Source organism: Sceloporus occidentalis, unplaced genomic scaffold, assembly GCF_023333645.1.
Source record: "Sceloporus occidentalis isolate IW3139 unplaced genomic scaffold, rSceOcc1.0.p SCAF_1, whole genome shotgun sequence".
Lineage (NCBI taxonomy): Eukaryota > Metazoa > Chordata > Lepidosauria > Squamata > Phrynosomatidae > Sceloporus > Sceloporus occidentalis.
In genome coordinates, this window is record NW_028316981.1 from 148792449 (window position 1) to 148809321 (window position 16873).

Consider the following 16873-nt stretch of genomic DNA (forward strand, 5'->3'; position numbering starts at 1 on the left):
TTTTGGTGCTCCTTTTGCAGTCATGGTACAACTTTGGCCTGATCCAGGGGCATGCGTCATCTGTACACCACGCCCCCAGATCGGTTCGAGGTGGCGCTTTTGGCTCATCTGTTTTGGGCCTCAGTCTGTTTCCTCGCTGCATAGAGGAAGTAGACTAAGGTCCAGTTTGAGACTGTTTTAACTGCCCTGGCTTGATACTATGGAATTCTGGGAACTGTAGTTTTGTGAGATATTTAGCCTTCTCTGTCAGATAGGTCTGGTGCCACAATAAACTACAATTCCCAGGATTCCCCAGCCCTGAACCAAGGCAGTTAAAAGCGGTTTCAAACTGAATTATTTCTGCAGTGTGTTTTGGACTTAAGTCTGTGAAAACCACTACATCTTCCTTCTCTCAATTAGTCTCAAAGGTACTACAAGACCTCTGTGCATATTGTTAACAGTTGCTCTAATAGGGCTGTAAGGCTGTCCTCAAGTTGTTTTGATAGTTACTATCTACATGTTAAACAACTGGTACATCATGTTGACTTGTGAACTGTGTGCCTTTATCTATTGAGAGAGTAAAAATCCATCATAAATCAAAGTTTTGTAGGAACCCATTCTGATCGAAGTTCATATTTTGTGAATGTAATGTTGTCAGTTACAAATAATTGCAAACACATACCCAAACAGCAGGAATGCTGTGTCTCTTGAAGAGACTGAAAATTTGTGAATGATTTGATCTGTCATTTGAACGATTCAGAAGACCAGGGGTCGGCAACCTACGGCCCGTGGGCCACATGTGGCCCGCCGAGCCGTTGGGACTGGCCCCAGCTCGGTCCTGCCAGCGATTGCCGCCGCCAAAGGCCCCGTGGGGCCTTTGGCCTGTTGCGGAAGCGCATGGGGCCTCTAGCGCAGGCGCGCGGGGAGGAGGAGGGAGGGAGGAAGGAAGGAAGGAAGGAAGGAAGGAAGGAAGGAGGAGGAAGAGGAGGAGGACGAGGGAGGAGAAGGAGCAGGAGGAGGAGGAGGAGGAGGAGGAGGAAGAAGAAGAGGAGCAGGAGGAGGAGGAGGAGGAGGATTTCCATTCCATTTTTACAGGTCTGCTTTGTTTTAACAATGATGATGATGGTGATGGTGATGGTGATATTGATATGAGCCAGCTTCAGAGGCATGGCCAATGTAAATTGCTGTGATTTTTACAAACTCATGCGCAGTGAAGAAAAACCACAGTCCCTTGACCAAGTACACACTTCTGAGAAGTACGCTTGGTGCAAGAACTGTGAAACCATCTTGACATGTTCAATATGCATAACCATGTGAACTCATGTTCAGTGTGAAACCCAAAGAGTTTGGTTATGCAATAAGCCTCTGAAATATGCAAGAGGCCATCTTAAGTAAAGCCATGTTCAGTGCCCAAATATGCTGTTTCGAATGGGGAGGGGGGGGGGTTGGCCAGAAAGGGAAGTACATTTCTGCCATCTGTCTAGGAATACAGCGTGCCCGCACCATACGTGGGTGCGCCATACGCGGCCTTGAGCATACACGCTCAAGCCGCGGGGTATGCGTGGGGCGGAAGGTGCAGCACGTCCCATTCAATTGAATGTGCGCGCGCGCCCGTTGCGCCCCGCGTGCTCCCGCACCACCACGCCACCGCACACGAGCCCCATTGTTTCCAATGGGGCTCGAGCATAGGCGGAATTTGCCTTACGCGGCGGGATCCAGAACAGATCCCCCGCGTAAGGCAAGGATGGACTGTAATGCCCCAATGTCCTCCATTCTGATCATGCCTAAGAAACATGCATTTATATTAACAGTTTTTAAAAATCATCAAATTTTTTCGCATGTGCTCCATTTTAAAAAAATATGTCCTACATTTGAAAATGTTGTCCTATATTATTTAATTATTTAATTATCCCCCCCCCCCCCGGTTGTCTGGGGGACACCAACCCGGCCCCCGGCTCAAAAAGGTTGCCTACCCCTGCAGAAGACAGATGGCTTTTAAGCCACTTTAGATGATAACTGCATGCATGTAAATTGATCCATGTCTTAAAAGTCTGGTCACCTGTATATATATTTTCTCCTTCTCTTTCTAGTTTGCTGTTTTGTGGTTCACAAAAGGTGCCATGAATTTGTTACCTTCTCATGTCCTGGGGCAGACAAAGGGCCTGACACTGATGTAAGTATAATAGACTTTGGTTTCTGGTCTGTTTTGATGTGTTGCTCTTTTTGAAAAGGATAATGAATGTTGTCAGTGCAAGAGATGGTTAATATGTTCTTTGATATATTCCTTTCATTGTTTCTTGGGTTGCTGCATGTTCTTTTCATGATAATAGATGGTCATAAACATCTAAGCGAATGAAAGAGAAACAAGGGGAAGAAGAGGTACCAAACAAACAAAATCAAGAAATATCAATAGGTGATATATGTGTGTGTGTGTGTGTGTGTGTGTGAGAGAGAGAGAGAGAGAGAGAGAAATGAATATATGTTCATAAAGTAATTTTTATTAATGCCCAAACCTGTTCATCATATTGAATACAGATTGGCACCTCAGTGTAAAAGATGGTATATTCAAATAATGGATTTCCAACCATGAGAAATATTGTTTTATATTAAATTTAATCCTATTTATTTGTTTAGGTAACTAGTTTCATTGAAGATGTTGAAGTTTCCATATGTTATTTTCTGTTCTGTTGCAAAATAAAAACAATTTCACACTTTTATTTTGCAAAGAAAACAGATGTTTTATTAGTTCTATATTTCTGAACCTGGAACTTACACAGCATTGTGAACATTTTTGCCTGCCAGGAAATGTCCTAGTTCTTAGGGAATCTAGCAACTATCCTTTTAAATATGTGCTCTAATATGAGTTTGATGTTTGCTGGGAAGCTGAATAGGCAGACTCAAGTGAAAATCCTCTTCCTGGGCTATATTATTTCATACAGTAAGTGTGGGGCCAGACTTTGTTTACTCACACCTTATGAGAACTTCAAATTGGTATGTTCGGGAGACAGTTTTGCATTACGCATATTGTGTATAGCTTTTGTGGGACAGCATCCATTTTCTAGAGGCTGCTTCCTCTCCCCTCTCCCACCCCAGAGTAGTTCCCAACATACAGCAGACTACAAATTTAGAGCTGGGCTGGAACTGCATATGCTTTGCTTCTGAGTTTGAGCTCTTTCTACTTTCAAAAACATTCAAGTTAAAGAAATGCATTTCCATGCAAAGATGTCCAAACAAATTAATGGCCCTACTACAGTTTCATCCAGAAGCTGTTTTCATGCACAACAGCACCAAACCCCATCATCATCATCATCATCATCATCATCATCATCATCATCATCATCATCATCATTTATGCTGTGCCATAAGTTTTGCACAGCACTTTACATAATAATAAAAAAACAAGATAAGACCTGCCTACAGTGTACAATCTAAAAGCAGTGCCAAAGTGGAACTTCCACAAAGAAATAACTTTGTAAACAAGAAAATAAACCTACCTAACTTTACAGGAGATGTTCTGTAGTTTCTAAGAATGTATCTTTAAAAGCACAATCTGAAATGGTTAAGGAGGACAGGACTCCAACTTATACAATATCTGCCCTACACATTTTTTTATGGTTATTATTGCTAAGGCAAAATCATTGCTGATTGATGACCATGTCATCAGTAATTTCAACAGTAGAGATGCATGTTCAGTGCTAGAATACCTGCCACTTAACCTCCCTTTTTTATCCAGCCATCTCTCAGAATTCTCCAAAGTAACTATAGAAATTTGGTGAAATGCTTTTTGATTCTTTCATTATAAGGAACAGACAACTTTAACCCATCATACTCACACAGTGGGATTTTTGAAGTTGTTTTTAAGAGTGCATTTCATCATGCTGCATTGCAGGATGCTTCAGAAACTTGGAAGTTTCAAAAGCAGCTTGATGTAACATGAAGTTGCTTTTTGGGGAATCAGAAGTCTCGTTGTATAATGTGAACCTCCACTTTTCTCTGCAAGAGCTCTGGATTTTCTCTATGGCCATTGTAAATCCATTTTTTCCCTAGGATCACTCTTAAAAGCTCCTCTGTTTGGCTGAGTTCAAATAATATTTACTTTGACAGTGTCACAGTAAATAGATCTACATTGTTGCTGGTTTTTATTTCTAGTTCAAAATTGTCTTCTGGCAAACAGTTACAGAACACTCTTTCCGGAAGAGACAAAGATAATCTCATATATTTGTCAAAGTTGCAATGCCATAGAGAAGAATGATAGGAAAAAATAATAATAATTTTAGCTCATGCTACAGTTAGTAGGATAACTTCAATTTCCTCAGCATTTAATTAGTTCCATGTTTGACTTGTGAATTGGGTCAACTGATTACTTCCCATTGTAAAAGATCTTTATAATGCTCTCCTAGGAAATGATATTTATAACCAAGAGAGGCATTTAAAACTGGTCGCTTCACTGTTCTTCAACAGACTTCTGATGTATGAAGAGAAGAAAGGGTCATTAGCCCTTTCTAAATCGGAGTGATTTTCTCATCTCTTCTCCTTCTGTGGAAACTTGTGTTTGTGCAAAAATGTTCATGTAATGTTGGACTGTGCATGCATTATAAAACTGGCTTTGTAAGCCTGCTGGCATGATAAACCATTGTTTCTTGTGATATCTGAATATAGCCATTGGTTGAAAACATTTAAATCACTAAATGCAATTTATTCATTTTTATTTTCTTGAATCTTTCACTTCTGCTACTTTTGCATAAAATGTTAATTTTTTTATACAGTATGTTAAATTAATATGAGACACATTGGAAAGCTTATTTTCGTGAAATATAGCTCAGATGTTGTTGTTGTCGTCGTCGTGTTACTTCAGTTCATTTCTGATGTATGGCAACCCTAAGGTGAACCTATCCTGGGATTTTCTTGGCAAGATTTATTCAGAGGTGGTTTGTCTTTGCCCTCCTCTGAGCAGAGAGTTTGACTTGCGCAAGGTCACCCAGTGGGTATCCCTGCCTGAGCAGGGGCTTCGAACCTTACTCTCCATAGTCATAGTCCATTTCAATCTGGCCTCAGGCCTGGCTATGGGAGAGAAGCAGCTTTGTTTGCCTTGATGGATGACCTACACCATGAACTGGACAGGGTAAGTGTCCCTGTTGGTCCTGCTGGATCTCTTAGTGGTTTTCGATACCATTGAGTATGGAATCCTTCTGGGCCATCTCAGTGGGATGGGAGTTGGCACTATTGTGCAATGGTTTTAGTCTTTCCTGGAGGGGCGAACTCAAAAGGTGGTGTTGGGGGGATTCCTGTTCGATCCTCTGGCTGCTGGCTTAGGTTCAGACTGTTTGAGAGACTGTATCTCCCCATAAAAACCTGCTAGAGCCCTAAGCTTTCTCTCAGTCCCACCACCATTCCAGGCTCATTTGGTGAGGACAAGCCTTTTCTGTGGCTACTCCCAACCTCTGCTTGCTTCCATGGGAAGCTACAGTGGCTCCCTCCTGCCTTGCCTTTCACCAGCAAGCAAAAATGTTTTTATTTAAGCAGGCTTTTTAATGTAATAATCGTGACAGGGTGGTTTTATATGTGGTGTGAGTTTTAGTTATGTTTTAATTTTTTGTATGTGTTTAATGTTAATTTTATATTGTTTTAATTAGGCGATTCTAACTTTTTTAAAAATTTTACTGTAAAGTTTTTAAAAATGTTTTTATTTTGTGAGCTGCCTTAGGCCCCTTCTTTGGGAGAAAGGCGACATAAAAATGAAATAAATAAATAAATAAATAGTCCAGCACTCAACTATACCACTACTTTTTGAAATCAGACATACGAAATGAGATCTCTTTCGATTCATGGTGATAGATAACCCTCATGTCATTCTGCAAGTCATTATGTTGAGGTGGCTGTTGCATCAGATTTAGTGATGATCACACATGTCATCTTTCTTAGAGGTTTGCGATGGCGTAGTGAAAGCCAGATCGTAGCTGTGGCAACCACACACTGCAGTCCTGATCTAACCTTTCCAGGGAGCAAAAAGGAGCCACAAAAAGCTCTTTTGGTGCTGCGTTATGTAAACGCAGTGCCAGAGGAGCACCGTGATACCATACACCGTGGGAGTAGCACACAGCATCACACCACCATGTGGCAGAGTTGGGGCATGCGTCATGGGGACACTACACCCTGACTCCGACCCCAAGCCGGCCTTAATGGCCGGTCAGCACATTCCCTGAGCTATTGTCAGCTATTGTTAAATATCTTATGGGCTGCCCTATAAATGATGATTTTCTGGTGGTAGGGAGAGTAGGATCAAAGCAATATATTCAAATTATAAGAAAAAAAATTCTGTCTAAACATTAAGAATAACCTCCTGACAGTAAGATCTATTCAACCAGTGTGATGGGCCTCAAACAGACAGTTCAAAAAGGTTGGTGTCGGGCCACATTAGGGGCATTTCATTCAGATGTGGCACGCCCTGAATGCAACCGGAAGCAACACCAAGCATGGCTCTTTCCCAAAGAACCAGCTCAAAAAGGAGTGGTAAAATACCACTCCTTTTTGGCGCCTGGTTCAGAACCACTGCAGTGTCCTGGATTGGGGCTGGGCACATGCAGCTGCCGCAGTCCTGGGGCAGACCTTTTATGCCATCTGCTTCTTTTGCACCATCCGATTATTGGTTCCCTCTTTTAGAGAACACAGGTTGCATCCACACTGCAGAAATATTCCAGTTTGACACCACTTTAATTGTCATGGCTTAATTTAGCCTTCTCTGTCAAAGATCTGGTGCTACAACAAAGCAGAAAACCTAAATTCCATAGATTTGAGCCATTAAAGTGGCATAAAACTGAATTATTTCTGCAGTGCAAATGCAGACTTAAACTTCAATTAGCCTGGGTAGGACATAAAACAAATAAATATAGACAGGGCATGTGTAGTCTTGTTATTTTCTAAATTTATGGAACTCTAGACCACATACATTATTTCTAATCAATAAACCCAGACTGATCATTTCTTACATATTAGCAGGAGAAGAAAACGAACAGCAGCACATTTTATAAGATGCCATTCCTTCACTCTGTATGCTGTAGCAATTCACAGAAACTCCTTACTGTAAAATAGGTTACTGGGAAGTGGAAGGTCATTTAAAATAATGCTAGACAGTGAGATTTGTCCATTAACAATGCTGTCTCAAAGAAATAATTTTTAGCAGGAAGCTTTCCAAAATCTGCTGAAATTTAGCTGTAACATTAAGCCTGTGGGAATCGAACTGTAAAAGGTTACAAGGATCAACAGGCAATAAGAATTCATACACAGCTTGCATTTGCTGAGGCATTTTTTTAAAAAAAATAGTTTCATCCTAGACACTGGGAATATATATAAGTCAGAAACCTTTCCTGAATTGTCCTTAATATTAATGGAACAATCTGGTAGCTGTGCAGTAATCCTTTCCATCTGTCTTCAGAAATAGGCTGAAGCCTTAAAAGTGCCTTCTGCTTTGATAGCAGCAATCTTTGCTTTACAATGAGTAGATTAAGCTCATGTTACCCCTGAGAATTCATCCTATAGATTAAAAAAAAATCCTGCAGCAAAGATGCTTCTTTGCAGATTCTTTAAATGACACCAACTTTAAATTGCACAGCATATACCTCCCCCACCCACACACACAAATGCTCTTTATAGTTTAAATGACTGTTCATGTCCTTGGAAGGTCACCACAAATATTTGGGATGAAGAGTGAGACTTCAAAAATACTTTCTCCTTTTGAATTTGGTTCCAAATCTTGATTGTAGAAAACCAGTAGGCAGCAGGTCCAGTGACATCCCTAGGTTTGGTGTCACCCCCTCATTGACCTCCTCCTACTTCACACCATACAGAATCCTTAGCAATGTTTTTTTGCAGTCATGTTACTTGTAAATGGCAATTCCCATATACCACTGAGTGCAATGCCAATAGTTGTGACATAAACAACTAGCAAAATTAAAATTATACCTTCAAATTATAATATCATATGCACAACCTAAATGTATTTACATATGCATAGTGAGATTTGGTTAAAATGTGATGTTTTTAAAGAAAATTATAAAAGAATAAAAATGTTTAAAATGTCAAAGGTTTTTAATTTTTTTTTTTAATAAAATTTTGTAATTTGAATTTTAAAAAATTCTGGGGCCTCTCCTTTGTCCTCCCACTGAGCTTCACCCCACTCTCGCCATCTTTTAAAGCATTTTAAAGGGAAGCAGGTGAATGCCACAGCCAATTTCTGCCATAAAGTAGGTGTTTGAGGACAGTGGTGTCACCCCCTGCATTTCCCCCAATTGGGTTTCACCTAGTGCAGTCTGCACTCCCTAGTGACACCACTGACCAGGTCCAGTCAGTTTTGGTTAAAATGACTTGACATTTCCCTATCAGATTTGCAAATATATTGTAGAATTGCAATCTGAAGTGCTGGAGCTTTTTTTTTTTTTTTTTTTTTGAACTAATGGAAGTGCTGGAGCTGTTTTTAAAGGTAGCACCATGAACAACACTCTACAGTAATTCAGTTAGGAAGTTAGCAGAGTGTTGATCACTGTTCAGATAGAGCCACGTTTGGTATATCAATCTAAGATGTTGAAAGACACTCTTAGCCACCAAGATCACCTGTGCCTTAAATGACAAGGCTAAACCGATCATATAGGGGAAGTGCAACCTGATTTTTTTAGTAGAAATCAGCTTCTTCTAGCATAAATTGAAGACTCCCTATACAGATCAGCACTTTGTGCCGGCCTGGGGCAGAATTAGGGCATCGCGTGCAGATGACATACACCCTTGACAATGCCACCAAGACTGTGTGCCACTCCAGATAGCGCATGGCGTCATGGCGTCATGGCGCTCCTCCGGTGCTGTGTCCAGATGATGCAGCACCAAAGGGGCACAGTACAGCTGCACTGCCCTTTGGAGGGTGCCCTTTAGAGGGCACAAAAAGGAGCTGCTTTTTGTGGCTCTTTTTTGTGCCCTCCAGAGGCCGGATTGGGACTGCAGCATGAGGTTGCCACGGCCCCGATCCAGCCAGGAAAGGGATGGCTGCATGCTGCCCCTTAGGGGCTGTTTGTACAACCCCTCACTTGAGGCTGATGAACTCAACTGCCTAGTAACTAAACATCTATCTTGTCTGCTGAGAGTTTCAGTTTATTAGTCTTTGCCCTGCTCTTTACGTGGTCCATGTACTGATATTTGTACAGCTAATATCTCACCTGGGCAAGATAAAAAAGAGAAATAAAATTGGTTGATACCTTCATGCCAATGATATCTTTTTCTGCACTCCAGATAACCTCCCTCAAGAAGTTTCATTTACATGTAATCATTTAAAAACAACAACAACACACCCCAATATTCATTATATAATGGTTGCCACAGAGCAGAATAATAATGATAATCCCTTGACTCTGCTTTTTGGAATTAGCCATCTAGGTAGGAACAGAGCCACTGCAAAACTGTGCTTCTAGCTCAGGCAGCCAATCTAGAAGGAATTCTATGGTGGATGGTACCAAAAACCACCTGAGAAGTCAAAGAAAATCAAGGGGTGCAACTCACCTGCTATTTACTTGTCTATGGCCATCCCACAGGCTTGTACTTCCGTCACATTTGAAATATCTGTAGAGATCAGGAGGGAAACATGTCCTCAACACTGGTCTTCAGGTGACACTACTTCCTCACTCAGTATTCCAAATATTCTCAAACATGTCTTGGATCTACTGTCTTTTTCCTTCAGTCATTTTTGCAGTTTTTGGCTTTCTGTCAAACATTATAACCGTGAAATAAACTTTGAGGGTTAAAATGAATAAAATAAGTTATCACAGATGAGAGAAAGATGCATGTAAACGCACTTTCATATGAACCCCATTCTTATACTAATGCTGTTAAACCTGAGAAAAATTAATTAATTGGACCTTAGAGTGGCAACTGAACAAAATTGCTGTACTAGAATACAGGAGGGTCTTGATGATACCTTTAATTCAAGTTAAGTAGCTTCTGAATATTTTGGTACAGTTACCAAATTTAAAACTCTGCATACTTTATACCCACTCACTTTTGTGTAATCATTTCTTAGGTTAGCTGAACTAGACTGTGAGGGGAAAAGTGGGGGGAAACAAAATAGATATCAAGTTTAGGATGATTTAATAAAGTTATTTATAAAAAGAGATAGCTGTGCCTTCTTCCTGTTGTGTGCCAGGATTGTGTGGCTCAAATATTTATAATTTGATTCCCTCCTTTTCCCGCTCCAGGAAGCAACAGTAATTTAGGATAATCCCAGATTTAAATGTGATTGAAATGTTTGATCTGTTAAATTGGAGTGCAGGCCTTTTCTGTTGGACTTTAAAAATTATGAATTACGTGCACTGTGCATGCATTTCCTTGCGACTTGGTAAGATGATTGAAAATATTAAAGCAGGAGTGGGCAACTAAAAAGTGCTCAAAGAATTTGTAAATTCACCCAGTGGGGAGAAAACTTTTAAAATTCTTCATTCTTGCACACAAGAATGAAATAAACAAAGTTTTATATCCCTAGGTAGGAGTGATGGTTTGCACCTTTCACTTCTTTAGTTGCTGTGACAAGTCGTTGGAGCTCCTGATGAATACTGGTAGGAAAGGAAGAAGCAGTAGCCAGCTTCTCAGAATCTTTCCATAAAAGGGTAGGAGAGGGTTGATTTTCCTGTTCTTGGTTATATGGATAAAGCAGCTCATATAGTAGTTGGGGACCAAGGCCACCAGATTTAGTCCCCTTCTCTGTGTTATTGGATCATAAGAAGGCATCTCACTGGTTTGTTTAACATCTTGTGCCTACCTGCTCCCAAACATGGTTTCAGTCTGATTCAGCAGTGCCCAGTAATTCTCAAATAATTTGATAAAGTTCATTTGGGAGATGCCTTCCATTCAAACATGAGGATTTGTGCAAACCCACCCTGAACACACACAACACAGAATATGCAGGTGATGTTGTCTATGTCAGTTTATGAATCCCCATGTATAACATTCATCTGATATGTTTTTTAAAAAATCCATAATGGTAATAGAAATTTGGAATTTAAATATACCAGTTTTAAGTAAGCTTAAATCATCTATAAAGAATGATTTAATTTTCCATGGTGTGTGTGTGTGTGTGTGTGTGTGTGTGTATGAATCTGATAATTGTACCACGTATTTTTGATGGAGGGTGAGTCAGAGCAAATATTTGGCATGCATGTGCTTATTTAAATATTCAGATTAGAGAATAATCTTTCAACAAGACTAGGAATTAAGGAAGCATAATAACCTGTTTATCCACATTAAGCTTTCTGTGAGGGTACAATGAATTGGACATTTTTAATTAATTCTTATTGAAGAATTAATGTGTATTAGTTGTGTTTGATCTAGTTTTACTTTACTATAACATAATTTTCTCAACCTCACCTAATCCATATCATTAATACTGGCTTGCCCAGAAGCCCTATCAGATCAGTTAATATTTTGTAAATTATAATATTCTGCAGAAAACAGTATTACACACTTATTTGGGAAATGTCCTTCTCCATGTGTCTGAATTCTGCTGGTCCACATTCAGGAAATTTGCTCTTATGTGTATAGGTGTCTGAATGGGATTGCACTGGGATGCAAATTTACTATTATGGCCCAGACACTGCTCTGATCCAGAAACTAGTACAATTTTAAGTACAGCCAAAATACAGTGTGGCTAGAATCCAATTGATATACACAAGCTTAAATCCTGCTTACACAGTATGTGGTATTGGGATTTTTTTTCTATTCCAAGGAGGTATCCAGTACCTCCTTGCACAACAAAACCTCTTGCTTCTCATGTGCAACAGCAGAGGGGTGGAGACCTCTGAGCATAACTCCATTCCCCTGGCAACTGCTATACAGAGGCACAAAAGTATATGGGTAGTGGAGTACACTTTTTACAGTAGTTTAGGGTTAACAATAGATGAAATGAAAGCTCTTTAAGCATTTAATGCAGGAAATAAAACAACAGGCAGTTAAGAGCTTGTGTTTGTTTGAAGAGTGTGACAGAGAGGGAAGGGCTTCAGTGGAAAACTACAATGCCTTGCAGAATTGTTTGCTCCCTCCCCCCCCTCCACACACACACACTTGACTTTTTACATTTTGTTTTGCAACCAGGGCTTGAAATGAATTTAATTGGCATTGTTGCTACTTGATGTGCCAGATATTTTTATTGTAGCACAGAAGTGGAGTGAATAAAGCAGGCAGACAGTTGGTATGAGTCTGGGTATCAAATAATGCGCTGCCTTGGATGGCCACACAACCATTTCAGATGCTATCAAAGAAGGAAAAATAAACCCAGCACAATAAGAACCCCCCTCCTCCCAGTAGGTTACTTCCAAAGGAAATTAGAATGAACAAATTATAGCACCATTCCTAAATTTTATTCCACCTGTTTTAAAAACTAATGAGAATTATTTTTTTAAAAAAGAATTATTATTTTTATGATCTATTAGCTGAGTGTGTTCTTCACAGTCTGCAAAATATACTCTCCCCTTACCTTCCCTAGCCTCCAAAGATACTCCCATACCATCTTAACTAAGGACAGAAACAACAGAATGCAGGAATCTTATTAACTTCTCTAATTTTTCTCCTGTTTAGTTTGTACCATCTTGCCTGATGAAGAAGCCAGTGGAGCTTTTAAACCTTGCAACAAGTATATTGTGCATTTCAGTTGGCCTATGTTTGGATTTTTGTTTGAATTTGCTAAATGGCCAACACAGCTCCCCCTGCATCTTTTCTACACACACACACACACACACACACACACACACACACAAAAATTAAAAACTAGCTTTTGCACTTAGTGATTTGAGAAACCCAGGTTTTTCTTCTCGTTCATTGAGAACTTGATCAGAATTTTTTAAATAAATATTCGTTTCACAAGTCCCTCTTTCAAAAGGTGATTTCTTCTCTCCCTTTCAGCAACTAGAGAAATATTTTTCACAGATTTCTCGAATGACAATAAAAGACAAATCGAATAATTACGCTAATTACTTTGCATTTCAAACTCACTTATCATGTCAAAAGGAAGTTTGGCAGATGTTTAAAGAACATTCCCATGCTTAAAAAAACCTGAAGGCACACACACAAAAGGGGGAAAAAAGCCCAGTCTCAACAAATAAACTGTGATTGAAGCCCCAACAAGAAATGGTAGAGTTGAGGGGACCCTCCAGGACCACCCAGTCCAACCCCCTTCTGCTATGAAGTAATTATATAGGAAAACATGGGATCCTAGAGGACATGTAGTCTGACCCCTGTCAGACTACATGTCTGACAGGGGTCAGGGTGGGGTGCATGGCAGGAATTCTGCCATGATGGATAAAACCTAGCATTTGAAGGGATTCCATGGGGTCATCCAACCACCCCCCTCTTCTACCATGAAGGAATACCTAGGAGTTGGAGTTGAAGCCGAGAGCATGTCAATTGCCCAAGGTCAGCCAGTGAATTTCTATGGTGAACTGGGAGGCTAGAGTCCTGATCCCAGCTCAGCCATGTAAATCCACAGGGTGACATTGGGTAAGTCACACTTTCTCATTCATGGATATTCTGCACTCTCCTTGCCAATTACTACTACTACTATTATTATTATTATTGCATGACCTTAGCATCGCCATGGGAGAGGTGCAGAGAGAGAGAGTTGGTCATGCCTTGCCTCTGAGGCTGAGAGAATGTGACCCTCACAAAAGAGAATGTGGGAGAATGAAGATCTGCTGAACTTTTCCCCTGCCATTCGCTTCTCCTTTTGTCTCTTGTCCCTTTAGATTGGAAGCCTGAGGGCAGGGAAATGTCTAGCAATTTGTAAGCTGCTCTGATAGCCTTTTGGCTGAAGAGCTGGGCAATAATAATAATAATAATAATAATAATAATAATAATCCCAGCTCAGCCACGTAAATCCAGAGGTGACCCTGGGTAAGTCATATTGTCTCAGCCTCAGGGACATTCTGAACAATCCTTGCCCAAAAGCAAACCAATCACAGAATATATAAATAAATAAATGGTAACTTTATCATTTAAAGAGGCTTTCTTTAAATGAAACAAAACCAAAGGGCAGAGCCATCATAATTCATGATGATGACAAAGCAGTAGAATGAAAGGAAACAAGGCACCCTCCCCCATGATTGATCACTTCACACCTTTGCTCTGAAAAAGGAATGAGAAGAAGACTTTAGCAGGGAATACTTCAATTAATAATAATAATAATAGTAATTGGCAAGGAGAGTGCAGAATATCCATGAATGAGAGAGTGTGACTTACCCAATGTCACCCTGTGGATTTACATGGCTGAGCTGGGATCAGGACTCTAGCCTCCCAGTTCACCATAGAAATTCACTGGCTGACCTTGGGCAATTGACATGCTCTCGGCTTCAACTCCAACTCCTAGGTATTCTTTCATGGTAGAAGAGGGGGTGGTTGGATGACCCCATGGAATCCCTTCGAATGCTAGGTTTTATCCATCATGGCAGAATTCCTGCCATGCACCCCACCCTGCCCCTTCTTCTCTTTTGTGAGGGTCACATTCTCTCAGTCTCAAAGGCAGGGCATGACCAACTCTCTCTCTCTCTGCACATTCTCTCAGCCTCAGAGGCAGGGCATGACAAACCTCTCTCCAGCTCTCTCAAGGTGATGCTAAGGCAAACCTACTTTTATTTTGCATTTTATATTATATATATATATATATATATATATATATATATATATTTGGCAAGGAGAGTTCAAAATATCCATGAATAAGAGTGTGTGATGCATCCAAAAAGAGCATGGCATAAAGGGCAGAATGTCTTATCTACCACCAACACACAAAATGCCTCCCCTTTTATTCTCTTTTGTTTTTCAAAGTAAAGCTGTGAGTGAGCAAAGATTGGGGTGGGTGGGAATCACCCTAACAAAGGAAATAGCCTCTGGTAAAACCCAGGATGAATGGTAGCTTTTCTTACGCAAAATACCCCAAATCCCGGCCATTGTCAGCTGAAAGTTTCGTCTCTTCACTTCATTTGGAAATGATTAAAAATCAAAATTCTTACTCATGATCGAGAAGTGATCAGAATTTCTTCTCTATAAAATGCTTTCAAAATTTTTGAATTAGACATATTTCTACTAATTTTTGAATTTTGGAGAATATTATTTACATCCCTATTTGCACTATGCATTGAGAAACCAAGGACTCTGTTGTTGGATCAAGGGTGTACCTAACCCTACCCAACAGTCTCTTTCAGGCAATAGACTGGCCATGTCTTTGGGCACTTGTGTTAATTTCTGGCCTTGTGTTAACATTTTAAGGCCTTTTGCCCATGATTAATTACCCTCACCTTTTTAAAAAAAAACCCTTCATGCTCTCTTTGATCAGTTGTTGTACTATTGATCCTCCTTTGCAGTTCTATCAACTTGCAAACTGGTAAAAGGTTTTGTTCTAAGGGTAATTTTCATATGTTCTACATATGTTAGCTGCTGATAAAGAAAAGGTTATTTGTTGCCAGTATATTAATATCAATAACTGGTCTTTCAATTCTCGTGTGTGTGTGTGCACGCACACGTGTGTGTATGCACACCTAATAACAAAACGATGTTGTCTTGATTAGATGCTTTTTCCTTATGTCCAGCCATAAGGTGCAAGGCATTTAGCAAAAATGTATGACTCTAGCCTCTAATATTTGTAATACTACCTCTATACTGAAGTTAAGAGAAGCCTTTTCAAAGGCTGTTTAATGTTCAAGGTAAGCAAAGCTGCCTGTTCCTTTCTGTGAACCGTAAAGACTCTTTTATCTCTCTCCAGAATCTTTGCCTATGTCATGCTGCTGTTACCAGGGAAACTGGTCTCTTGCAAGCTTTGTTATACACAGTATAACAGGCTTCCTGAGATGGCCAAATCTTTCAAATCTTACTACTGCCAACAGCTTTCCCATAAAGGACCCCCCCATAAAGCTCAGTTGAAATCTCTTCGCTAATACTTATTTTTAACAGAATCTAACATTTTTTAAAAATCACCACCCATTGATTATCTGCATATCTAATAACCACAAATTATATACTTCCAAAGGAGTAGCAAAAGTGTAGTTTCAAAATACCTGCTGCTAATGGGAGTTGTACCCCTATAAGCGACTGTGGAAGGTTATGGGAACGTATAACCCCTTTGCTGAAACATCTCCACTAGCTGTCAATCTTCTTTCAGGCCAAATTTAAAGCGCTGGCTTTGACTTCTAAAGCCCTATGTGATGAGGTCTGGATTATCTGAAAGACTGTATCTCCCTGTATGAATCTGCCCTGGCTTTAAGATCTGTGAGGAGGGCTTTCTCTGTCCTGCCACCATCCCTCGCAGGTACGGCTGCTCCCTAGTTGTGGCAGTCCCTTCCCTGGGCGATCCAATTGTCCTCTCCCTGGTGTCATTCTCCTGGCAGATAAAGACCTTTTTGTTTAGGAATGTGTTTGGTTTTTAATATGTTGCAGCAGTTAGAGCTTTCAATGAGGGGGTGTTGTGTTCTATTATGTTTTAAATGCTTTTTTAATTGCTTTTAACGTGTTTTTAAAAAAGAAGATAGTTTAATTGAATTTTAACTTTGGTCCTAAGAGATTTTTTTTTAAGTGCATTGTGTTTTCAAGAGGTTGTACACCATCTTGAATCCCCTGCTGGAAGAAAGGTGCAGTGTCAAAAATGTCCCATTTCTTTTCTGCATTGGGCAAAAGCATGGTCACTGCACTACTGATAACTCTGTATCAGCCTTCCCTCTTGATGATACTTTGGGCTACAACTGCCCTCATCACTAAACCTTGCTGTGCTGTTTGGGGCTGAGTGGACTTGTAGTCCAAAGCTAGGTCATGCTGTGAGAGACTCCATAACAGCAGCTGTGGCTTGGGATAGTCAACTTTCAGGTCAGATTAAGGATAAGCCCATGCT

The 16873-nt window shown here is 40.2% G+C and overlaps 1 protein-coding gene across 1 annotated transcript in view; it reads left to right on the plus strand.

Annotated features, from left to right (window-relative positions):
* PRKCA (protein kinase C alpha) overlaps window positions 1-16873 on the plus strand; it is a 276666-nt gene that overhangs the window by 125130 nt on the left and 134663 nt on the right. The window contains exon 3 of the mRNA XM_089540855.1: window positions 2070-2152. Within this exon, the coding sequence (XP_089396981.1) occupies window positions 2070-2152 (83 nt within the window). The remainder of the gene's footprint in view (window positions 1-2069; window positions 2153-16873) is intronic.